Source organism: Charadrius vociferus, unplaced genomic scaffold, assembly GCF_000708025.1.
Source record: "Charadrius vociferus isolate BGI_N301 unplaced genomic scaffold, ASM70802v2 scaffold384, whole genome shotgun sequence".
Lineage (NCBI taxonomy): Eukaryota > Metazoa > Chordata > Aves > Charadriiformes > Charadriidae > Charadrius > Charadrius vociferus.
In genome coordinates, this window is record NW_009648234.1 from 752413 (window position 1) to 764216 (window position 11804).

Sequence of the window (11804 nt, forward strand, 5' to 3'; positions counted from 1 at the left end):
GTTTGGCTTGTCCCTTTTTTTTTTTTTTTTTCCCCCCCCCCCCCCCCCCCCCCCCCTTCACTTTTCTGTCCTAATGAAGCTGAGTTTAGATTCCAGTCTGGACACCTGTACGAGGGTGGGGAGCCTATGGAGGCATCGCTTTGTATATGCTTTGGTTCATTATTGATGATGTGGGTTCAGGACCGAAGTCGGGTTCAAGGTCCAAAGCTCTGTAGACACGTTTGTGACTAGGGATAGGTTCTTCAGTGATGTGATCTCACAGCAGTCGTTAGTTATGTTAACTTATCACTAGTTAATTTGCATAGTCTCTTAGGGACAGCTCTGGGCCACACCTGAAGACAGTGCTCAGCTCATCTGACGGGAGCGCAAAGCTCCGTGTGCTGAGCTGTTCCTGCGTGGTAGCCCATAGCTGGGCTTGTTCCTACAAGCTTCGAGGCGGTCAGTCTGTAGATGGAAGACAAGAACGAAGTAGATCTGGCTGTGTTCACAGTTGTCCTGAAGGCTGCTATTTCAGTATGACACAAATGCATTCACGGAGTCTTTACGTCAGAGTTACTTATCCCAAGCCCGAGCTAGCACTGGGATGTATTTCCTAGTATGAGAGTTTAAATGTATTTCCGTTGGGTTTGTGCAGGTGAAGAAGACAAAATACTCCCATGGAATCCTTTTAAAAAAAAAAAAATTTCTTTGGAAAACAGTCAGCTGTTGGCCAGCCCTCGTCTTGCAGAGCACATATTTGATGTTTGTCAGCTTCCCGCTCTCTATTGTTGTTCTTCCCAGGATTGCCATGGAAACGTACATCAGACAGCGACAGCTAATCATGTCCCCACTGATAACTTCCCATGTGATCGGAGAAAATGAGCCCCTCACTTCTGTCTTCAATAAAGTCATCGCAGCAAAGGAAGTGAATCATAAAGGGCAAGGTACAGCAGTTGGGCAAAGAAGCTAATGTAAAAACCTGGTGCGGGAAAGGGTTCCACTTGCTTACAAAGGAAAAGAAATGGCTTGTGAAAGTTGAGATCAAGGTTTACTGGAGTTTGCAACTTTCCCTGAGCCAAAGGTGTGGTCTTTGTAATGGTTGTCACCCCAGCACATTGGGAGAAAAAAAAAAAGAGAAAAATGGGAGCTGTTCTTAGTTGTATGAAAAGAGCTTCTCTAGCTCATGACTTATTTGCTAGTAATGTAATTTTTTTAAGATAAAACTGTTTATATGGACATAAAATATTTTTAAGTGAACATGGCTGGTTGCATATTCTAAATGGCTTTGGATTTAAACTTCAGTACTCGGGATTCTTCTGCTCTTGCTTGTGTGTCTGGCCTTTACTCAAATACGCTAGCGGATTCATCTCAAAGTTTGTATTTTACTTCAGAGAATCTACTTGCCAAGTAAGGTCTTATTCAGCAGTAGGGAGATAGAGAACTGGGCAGGTGAGAACGAGCTTAGGATATTTAAGGCATTGTTGCGTGGAGATCACATGAAGAAATAGTTTTCTGTTAAGCATAGGCTTAAATTTCATGTTTTCATACTTTTTTTTTTTTTTTCTTCAGTAAACAAGTGTCACCTTTCTTTCCTTAGGTCTTTGGGTCTCCCTGAAACTGCTTCCTGGTGATCTAGCGCAGGTTCAAAAGGATTTTTCCCACCTTGTAGACAGATCAACTGCTGTGGCTCGCAAAATGGGATTCCCTGAGATAATCCTTCCTGGTAGGTCCCACGTGCCTCTCCACTTCCGTGGAGTGAAAGAGCCAGTTGAAATTCTAAAATTTCTCGTATGAACAGATTTATTTTAAAGCTATCTGAAAACTTGTTTTCATTTTTCTTGAACTTTTCAGCGATCTTTTATTTTTTTGTTAAAGAAGTGAAAACATAAGCTTCCTTGAAAAATGATAGTGTGTGTACTTTTTGGAAGAAAATTTCTGTTTAGTCAAAGAAGCATTTTTGTTGTGTATAGGTTTGATCCTGCTCTATTTAATCCATTCAAAGTGGATTTAGCCCTATAGAGCTCGTTACATTAAAAAAAAAGTTACATAAGGACAGAGTTTTATAAAAAGAACTGAACATTTTAAAAGATTTTGTGTAATTTGAGATGAAGATGAAATGGTGTGATGCAGGGTGTCGTTAATTAGCTGGTATCAGTAAAGGCTAAGAAGAAGATAAGGATAACATGGTAGCCAAGGATGTTAAACGTTAACCTGTAAAACTGTCAGTATGAGGCAAAACATCTCATTAAGCGCTGTGAATTTTAGGTGATGTTCGAAATGATATCTACGTCACCCTGATACAAGGGGAGTTTGACAAAGGGAAGAAGAAGACTCCCAAGAATGTGGAAGTCACCATGTCTGTGCATGATGAAGATGGAAATCTCCAGGAGGTATGATGGCCTTTGCAGGAGGTCACAAGGCTGCTGTGTTTGCTGGACGATGGCTCCGGACCATAGGATCTCATTTATCACCTGTATGCAAGAGCTGTGTGACAATGAACAAGAGATATTATGGATGATCTCAATGACCAAATTTGAATAATCACTGATTTATTTTTTTTTTTATATTAATAGGAGATGTGAGCAAATCTTTAAAGATTCTGTAAAACTTTCAAAGAGTGACATGCATTGAGTTCCCTTGACTCTGAAGCATAGACTTTGAGTAACTCTGACAGTTACATGCTCCGAAAATTTCTGATCCAAGATACTTCTTGCTTTCATTCTAGACCTTACCTTTTCTTTTCCTCCCCCTCCCCTTGTCTTTTTGTCCAAAGAAAGCTATCCATCCTGGTGCCGGTTATGAAGGTGTCTCCGAATACAAGTCTGTTGTTTATTATCAAGTCAAGCAACCTTGCTGGTATGAAACTGTAAAGGTAGGAGTGTGTAATTTATAGTCCTGCTTCCTTTGTGTGGAAGACGGAACTAATTTAAAATCAGTAGGTGCATCAGTAACAGAACGTCCTGTAAATTGACTGGAGATAGAGAATGCTGGTGTTGCAGTTTCCATTGTGTTATCATGTGCAGGTGTCCATTGCAATAGAAGAAGTCAGCCGTTGCCATTTAAGATTCACTTTCCGTCATCGGTCATCACAGGAGTGTAAGTATCCAAAAAGATCTGCAGGAGTACTGTATTCTTCCTGCTCTCATTGAGGTTTTCGGAGTATCCACCAAAGGTGTAGCGCTTGCATTTCTACTTGTTTCCAGCGTTGTGGATTTTCTTGCAAGCAAAGAAAAATAATTCAAACTTTACAGCCTTAAAAAAAGGTTTGGTGCGGGTTTTGTTCTAAAACTGAAATTAGATAGGGAGCAACATGTTAGCCCCCTTGAAAGACAATTGTCAATGACTATTACTGCTTTGTCTTCTTAGTGTATGGTGGTGGTTTTAATTTATTTCAAGGCCTTCACAGAATTCGGTGCAAGGCCTGGTGGGTTTCTAATGGTCTTCCTATAGGAGGATTTCTAATTAGGTTAATGAAAGGCTAATGAGAAAGTTAGTGTCAGAAGTTTCATCAAATGAGTTCAGAGCCCTGAAACAAGATCAATAACGTGAGACTAAGCCCGGGAAAGGCTCTCAAAAAAAATTCTCTTAAGGTACCTAGGAGATGCAGTGACATACTTCCACATCACAAGCAGATTTGCAAAATCCCAACCAAAATATGTACACAATCGTACATCTCCATCTAGCAGCACAATTAACGGCTGAAACTGTGTGGTGAGAGATTCTTCAGAGAGGACGTTTTTCTGTGTAGTTGCAGATACCTACCAAGTGCCTTGAAGGAAAGAGAGAGAGCTCTTTCTGTTGTGGATCACAAAGTTTGCTAGCTCCATTGCATTATCCTGTGATGCTATTGAATAAAGAAGCTGCTGCACGTAGAGAGCTGCATTATGGATAATACGGGCGTAAATAAAACAATCCCTAATAAAGATTTTTCTTTCTGTTTGCAGCTAGGGATAAGTCTGAGAGAGCTTTTGGCATGGGCTTTGTGAAGTTGATGAATGCAGATGGAACAACACTGCGAGATGGCAAACACAATTTGATTGTTTATAAGGTAGCCTAGGCATTTGCAGTCTTCACTTTCATTTAACTAATCAACTGTCTTGGCTGACGTTTTTCCTAGCAATGTAAACATCATCATTGCAGAGATTTTTAGTGCTTTTTCTGGGATAATGGGACAGTAATTTTTTTTTTTTTTTTTTTATTAAGTCACCCTCAGCTCTACTTTCACTGGTGGGTTTTCTGACTGCAGGTACACAAATGTGGTACATCTTTGTGTGTATCTGGATAGAGCATTTTTCTCTAACATCATTCACCTAGACAGCTTGCAACAAGCAGGCTTGGTGAGCACCTGCTTTGGAGGATTAGTGTGTGATGGGAAGAAAGACCTGGTGTCTTTAATCACAGTAAGAGGAAAAAGTTAATTCATTGCAGTAGATGGCTACGAGAGAGGGGGGTGGGGAAAAACCCTCTTAAACTCTGTGGCTTGAGTCACTCTGAAAAGAGCTTAGTTCTTTGGCAGTATGGGCAACTTCTGTTCCCTAAAGTTAGAGGCCCAAGCAGACAAAGTGATTAAACAACTATAGAGATGAAAAGGTGTTTAAAGCCCTCTCCGGCTGTCCCTGTGTTGAAGCGTATCCGAAGATGAGAACTGCCAGAAGTGAGATGAGGTGTGCTCAGTGTGAGATAACCTTTGTCTTTGCTGTGTTCAACCAACAGGGTGATAACAAGAAAATGGAAGATGCTAAATGCTATTTAACTCTTCCTTGTACAAAAACGGAGATGGAAGAGAAGGAGGCCCCCTCGGGGAAAAATCTGCACCCTCTAGCCAACTTCACACCCACTAAAGATAGTACAAAAGACAGCTTCCAGATTGCCACTTTGATCTGCTCCACCAAGCTTACCCAGAATGGTAGGTCTTGCAGTAGCAGCCCAGCGGTATAGTGCTGTGAATCTGAAGTAAAGAGGGCACTTTTTGCAAATTTGTTGCATTGCACCATGTGTGGGCATAGTGCTTTAGCTATAATCTTGCTGTTTCATGTGTCAATGGCAGCCCAATCCCAGCATTATTGGCATCATGTTGCCCGTACAAGCTATAAAGATGTTTATGAAGCCGCTAGAGACCATGTCACATGATTATTTTATCCAAACTACCAATATTTAATCTAACAGATTTCTTGGCATGTATAGAAATGGCACCTGCCAGTGACAGTGTATATGTGTGTTCAGAATTCTTTATTTTTAAGGTTAATTGTCTTCTTTCCTGTGCCTGTTAAGAATGTAGCAATTACAACTGAACTCTTTGGGATACTGTTATGCATTCACTTTGCTTTGCGTGCTGCCAAAGTGGTCAGAATGATGGATGATGTATATATGTGAATGGAAACAGTACGTGCTGGTACACGGTGTGAGATTTCCAGTAGCTCTGGAAGGCTCTTGATTCTCTCTGACTTTGGGAAAGCAGCATGTGAAAGTGACATCAGATGTGGCTCCATCAAGTTGTACCTGTGTAGCTGCTGGGAGATGGGTACGAGCTGTTCTTGCCCACAGTTTGAGCATGGCCAGTTACCATAAGGTAAATGCCATACTGCGGCATCTGTGGGCACGAGGACTGGATGTGACTTTCATTATCGTGTCCACTGTGCAGGCCAAGCATGTGTGCATCTTTCTGCCCTCCTGCATGTAACCTGTTTCTGAATGTGGCATTCTTTGTCAAGGCTGTGAAGTTTCCCATGTATTCTTACATCTGAAGGTAGAAAATGAGTTTAGTTTCAGAACAGAGATGACATGTGCATATTTCATTAACGTGGAAGATATGTGTGAAACCCGCCAGACTCCTTTGAAAGCCTCAACTGTAGTTTGTAACTAAATTTGAAGTCCTGGGATGTCCTGGAACTGTGATAAACAGCTCTGCAGCTTAATGTCATTTATACAAGAGGTTTCAATTTTAAGAAACATCTCCAAGAGGCTGCTCTAAAGTAAACATAAGCTTTCGTAAGAAAAGTCCTGCACAGTAATAAAATTCCTAGCTTGATATACCTTCTCTTGAGTGAATGAGAAGCCTGCAAAATTGTCTACCAAATGCCTTGTGTTATCAAATTACACCAAGGTTTCCATTCATAGCAAAACTTAACTTTCTTGCCAAGACAAAAGAACCATCTCAAGATGATATTCTATACATCAGCGTGACTTTTCCTTGTAAGCTGATTCTAAAAATAACCTCTAATACTTGTTCTGTATTGTTCCGCAGCCATTGAGTCGGCTGTGTTGTTGCAGTGTTTCTAATTGCTGATGTTCTGTCCTTGCTAGTTGACCTGCTGGGTTTGTTGAACTGGCGATCGAACTCCCAGAACATAGCTCACAACCTAAGGAAGCTGATGGAGGTGGAAGGAGGAGAAATTGTAAAGGTATGCATAGAGATTTGAGTCTCCTTGTTATGCAAACACTTACATATGTGCTTGATGTTGATCTTGAAGGGTTGTAATTGTGTTGTGCCCAAAAGCTCTCTGTCTAGGCCAGGAGAGCTGTTCTAGCTGCTGGGCAACAGGACAACAAAAGGTATACTTTGCCCCAAGAGCTCTCATTAGTGGAATTCACCAGAATTACAGAAGTTAAATGTTACCAGGATCGGGGAGGTAGTGGTGACTTTATTTCCCCCCGTATCCTTACAAAATAGAAGATACTGGGGAGGTGGTAGTGGTGACTTTATTCCCCCCCCACCCCGTATCCTTACAAAATAGAAGATACATTCAAAGCCTAACTTTTAATTTTCAGTAGTGGCGCTGGGCCTCCCCTGTGAATGGGGACTTGCTGTGGATCTAGGAAGAGAGTGCAGAGAAGGCCCAAAGAGCTTATAGTCAGAATATGGGGGGGGAGTAGACCTGAAATGTGGGGAAGCACCACAGAAAATGGTCTGGTGAAGGATTTAGGCGGTAAGATGTCCTGTGGTTCCAGGTGTGGATCTTTTGGGATTATGCAAGGTCATGGTTTTACTTAGTTGCTGAACAACTGAAGTAAATGCTGTGTAAATGCAAACCGGTCTTCATGTAAAATGTCACACTTTTTGGCCCAGTGCAAGCTTAAACTGTATAGACAGAATTAAGTGTATTCAGTAGGTCTCTCGCTAGGTAAAGAGGCAATAGAACAGAGAAGTGGGACCATTCAGAGCTGATAAGAAAAGTTCCTCCTTGCTATAGTGAGGGAATAGTGTGATGATCATGACAAGCATGTGAATCAATACAGGACTAAGATCCCTTTTTAAATGTTCTTTCATGGACAGCTCTTACAGTTCAACTGGGCTAGGCTGGAAGGAGAAAAATGATGCAAAAAAGTAGACTTTTGTGCAGGATTCCAGAAGCAGTTGTTTTTTCCCACCCTTTTACTATTTTTTTTCCCTCTAGTTTTTGCAAGACACCCTTGATGCACTTTTCAACATAATGATGGAAATGTCAGAAAATGAAACCTATGACTTCCTTGTGTTTGATGCACTGGTAAGTCTTCTTTTATGGATTTAGAGTTTTTGGTTTTCAACCACATTTTCAGTCTGTTCCTGGTGCTTCCTTTAGATGAGTGATTAATATTTTTCTCTGAGAAATAAATTATACTTGAACGCTTCATAAGGCATTTTCAGGAGCTAGGACTGAGATATGCATTGAGATTTTTAGTGACCACAATAAAAACAGTAATAAACTTTTACATAACTTATCGTAATTTCTTCAGATAACGTCTTGCTTTAAGGCAATATACAGAAGAGAAAAGCTGTATTATCTATCTGAAGCACAAAGTGAAATAATTTGTTCAGGGTCATAAAGGTGGAGGATTTGTGGCTGTGGTGGGAGTAGAATCTATGCACCCTAATCCTAGCCCAGTACTTAGGGGGGATGACTGATCCGCTGACCCTTCATAGAAGAATCGTAATGACTGAGTAAAAAAAGACTTCGCAAGGAGTTTTCTGCGTCTTTGGAGAGACTGCTTAGTATGTGTGTGAAAGGCACTGGCTTTGGTGTGCAGTAACAAAGCTGTGTGCTTCATGCTGACCAACAAATATGTATTTGACAGTTCAAGAAGTCTGAATTCAGATGTATCCAGCTGACACTGGTTGGAGGAGTGAATACAGGGGGCCAGAATGTCCTCGTCCTAGTACCTGTCACTGTAGTAACAGGACCGAGTGACAGCTATGAGTATAAATCATCAGAATCTCAAGTTCTATCTTGAAAAAGCATCATTTCTTAGCTTTGAAAAATGGCATTCAGCATCACTGTGCCTATTTAACCTGTGCTGTGACAGTGTCACATAAAGACTGAGTAGTGCTGCTTCCCGTATCACCATTGTTGCTTTGAGAAGTAGCTCCCTTTATCCCTAAGATTTTCTATCCAAACGCTGCTATGACCTGCCTTCCCTCTGAGCAATGATGTAGTCCCACACACCACAGTGTTTAGTCGCTATTAGAATATGAATAACGCTATCTGTAGCATTAATGCTATTAGAAAAACAAACAAAAGCTATGACCCAGCAAAATAAATGACGTGCAATTAGAGACTGAGTTATGTTCCGGTTAGTTAGAGGTTGTGTGGCTCTGTACATCTGTTTCCTTTTGAATTTTTGGCAGGTATTCATTATTTCTTTGATCGGAGACATCAAGTTCCAGCATTTCAACCCTGTGCTTGAAACTTATATTTACAAGCACTTCAGTGCAACCCTGGCATATGTGTAAGTATTGGTGACCGCAAACCCACAGGCTGTCATTCAAACTGTGTCTTACTGATAGTTTCGGTAACCTACGCTAACGTGATAAAGGCGGCTTCGACCAGACAAGAGCGTTCTGCCCTATTCTCTTTTGCTTTCGGGAGAGAAAGAAACCCTGTAATTACTCTTTTTACCGTGTAAAAAGTTTCTGTTTTCAGATTATTTTTTTTTTCTGTAAGGGAAAGTCACTGCTATCGTGGAAAAATCCTGTACCAGCGTGTGTGATTCAGACTCTCTTTTGACCTGTGGTCCTCTGTGTGTCTGTTTGTGTTGTAAAAGCACCTTCAGGTTTTTCAATATCTCTCTCTCTGTTAAACCAGGGCTAATGTTGTCAGTCTGTATATATCTCTCCCTTACAACTTCTGAGTGCTTTGGGCTAGTATTGCTGCTAAAAGATTGCCGGGTGGGGTAGGGACGGTGGTTTTGGGTATATGCAGAAGGCAACGGAAAATATCGTAAGTCGGTATGTGGGCTGGGGGGGTGGAAATTCATGAGGGAACACAAATTCATGAGAAATCTGGTCTGATAGCTATCACTGCTCGTGGAACTGTTCTCTCTTGCCAGTATCTGCCTCAGCCTTTTCAATCCACCCCACCCCAAAAGTACTTGGAGCAGAAGAAAGTTTGAAATAGTCTGTATACTTTGTACTCTTTGCTGCAGTTTTAGGGGTTTGTTTGAACGGGGAGCAGAAGCAGAACTGAACGTGGCTGAAATAACACAAGCGACACTGTGGTTAATGGTAGCAGAGATAAGAAAGGTGTTCACCTCCACTGTCTGCCTCAACCAGGCAGGTTGAGGAGGCCACAGGCTTCAGAAAAGGGCTGTGTCATGGTGGCGTTGAAACATGCAGATGATGTGAGATTACACTTAGATATTCAAACGCGCTCACATAGACTGTCATTTGTTTAGAAGAAATTTGCAGTTCTTCACATTTGGATGTGTGGGTATGGACAGTGGGAGTAAGTCTATGTCCTTGTAGCATTTTTATCTGTGGAACTCAAAGCAGTGTAAAAAATTCAGCTCACAATTGGTAGCCCTGTTGGCCCCTGTTTTATCAGGGGAGGAAAAAGCTGATGCATAGAGTTTATTTAGGTACATGTGAAAACTTAGTTGCTTTCGGTCAACCTGTTGACATCATGTGCTTAAAACTGAGGCATTTGTTGAAGTGCTGTAGCTAGTCGTGGCTTACGTGCCCAAGGATACCCAGGGAGTTGGTGGAGAAGCCCGGAATTGCACCTGGATCTCTTGACTTCCCAGGTCCTTGACATAGTGCCCCTCAACCCAAAGTCATTACCCTCATGGTGACAGGCAACTAAAAAGCTAAAACAGAGGCCGATAGGGAGGGCAAAACCAGAAGCCAAACTCCTTTCCCCCTCTAAAAATACCTTCTTATTTTTACTGCTAGGCGTGAATTCCTAGTGCTGAGTATTCAGCCTCTTTTGATGGTTGTCAGCCTGAAGATAATTCTGTGAGGAAACACAGTTCCACAAAGCTCTGAAGTCCCCATCTCCTGGATTGCTTTCTTCTCCCCTGCCCCGGGCACGCAATCACTGCTTGCATGTGATGTCCTTTTCTTCCCTGTAACCTATGGAAGACTCATCATTCTTATTTCTCTTCTCTATAAATAAACTTCTTTGTCTGATTAATGAGCAAACTGTATCTTAGCTTTGTTGTTCCCTTGCCTTTCTTGCCAGCTTAGCTTGACAACGTGATATCTGCATAACGCCAAGTGGACTCTAATATTATACAGCGTCCTTCGTGTGCTCCGCATGCCAGAATTTGACAGAGCAGGGAGCTGGGTGCTGGCAGGGTGGCAAATAGAGCAAGCAAATAGAGTTGGCTGTCGCTCACACACCGCTTTGGGTGCTGCGAGTTGTTTAATGAAGAGAAGAGGATTTTGCTTGAGTATTAGCTGCCATAGCACTCTCGGAAGATCCTGAGCTTCTGATTAGGCAGACATTAGATAGCAAATACCCATAATGTGTTTATGCAACTTCTGTCCACAGTTCTCAAAGCGCTCAGTAAGTATTGCTTCGGAAGAATTTTGAGCTCCGCGTGTGGGAATGCTAACACGGGGAGAAGGTGTCAGTCCACTTTCAGTGGTAATGGGTTTTCCAACTTCCTGAACGCTTCACTTTAGGGAAAAAGAAAAGCAGATCAAGAAGCTGGAATTTTTAGACAAATTTGTAGACCTTGCTGAGAATTCGTGAACCGGTTATGAAAGTCTGGCATCCCATGAAGCCAAAGGTTTCAGAAGGAAGTAGGCTGCGAAGAGGAACCCCCCTGTCTGTTATCTAGTTATTAGACTGTAGTTCCTCTCTGGAATAAGGAAGCTGAACTTACACAGAAACTCACAAGTGACTATATTTATTCTCTTTTTCGTTTTATTTCCAAAGGAAGCTCACCAAAGTACTGAACTGTTACGTGGGAAATGCTGATGACTGCAGCAAGACAGAATTGCTATTTGCTGCTCTGAAAGCCTTGAAGTACTTGTTCCGATTCATTGTTCAGTCACGAATATTGTACCTGAGGTGAGACCAAGGTCGTTGCCATCCTTATGTCTCCTGTTGGAAGTCAATGGAGTTCTTTCCAGTCAATACAACTGGGGAAAGGAGGGACATTCTTCAGCATATCCTCTATCCTTGAATTATTAAAAGTATCTTTCTACTCTTTGTCTTCAGGTAGAGAAAATAAATTGAGTAAAAATTGAAATATGTACTTTGAAGAACAAAATCCTTTTGGTCACCTGTAGCATGCAGTAAGCAGCGTATGGTAGTGCTGAAAAGGAACCTGTTAGTTATTAAAAAAATTAACGCATAGAATGACTTCCTCGTTTTAAGAAACTTTAAGAAACAAGTGCACACGGAGTTAATTGTTAGGTGAGGTGAGGTTGACACGTTGTCCTGTTGGGGTATGGTCAATGACAGTGGTTTTACTATGGCATCAGAACATGTTTCCAAAGTTTTACAGTGAATGTTTGGAATCCTTTCCTCGTGTTCATTTAATACAGAATGAGCTACTTGATTCCTGGAACCCAGGCAGAATTTGATGCAATGGCAGTTTAAAAAGTGCAGCTTTTCCCTTAA

At 41.6% G+C, this 11804-nt stretch overlaps 1 protein-coding gene across 1 annotated transcript in view; it reads left to right on the forward strand.

Moving 5' to 3' along the window:
• The window catches only part of DOCK5 (dedicator of cytokinesis 5), a 64827-nt gene that overhangs the window by 19341 nt on the left and 33682 nt on the right, over positions 1-11804 (forward strand). Inside the window, exons 12-22 of the mRNA XM_009884152.1 lie at positions 781-923; positions 1577-1702; positions 2245-2369; positions 2753-2851; positions 3003-3075; positions 3924-4027; positions 4693-4885; positions 6283-6380; positions 7374-7463; positions 8582-8682; positions 11115-11249. Of these exons, the coding sequence (XP_009882454.1) occupies positions 781-923; positions 1577-1702; positions 2245-2369; positions 2753-2851; positions 3003-3075; positions 3924-4027; positions 4693-4885; positions 6283-6380; positions 7374-7463; positions 8582-8682; positions 11115-11249 (1287 nt within the window). The remainder of the gene's footprint in view (positions 1-780; positions 924-1576; positions 1703-2244; positions 2370-2752; positions 2852-3002; positions 3076-3923; positions 4028-4692; positions 4886-6282; positions 6381-7373; positions 7464-8581; positions 8683-11114; positions 11250-11804) is intronic.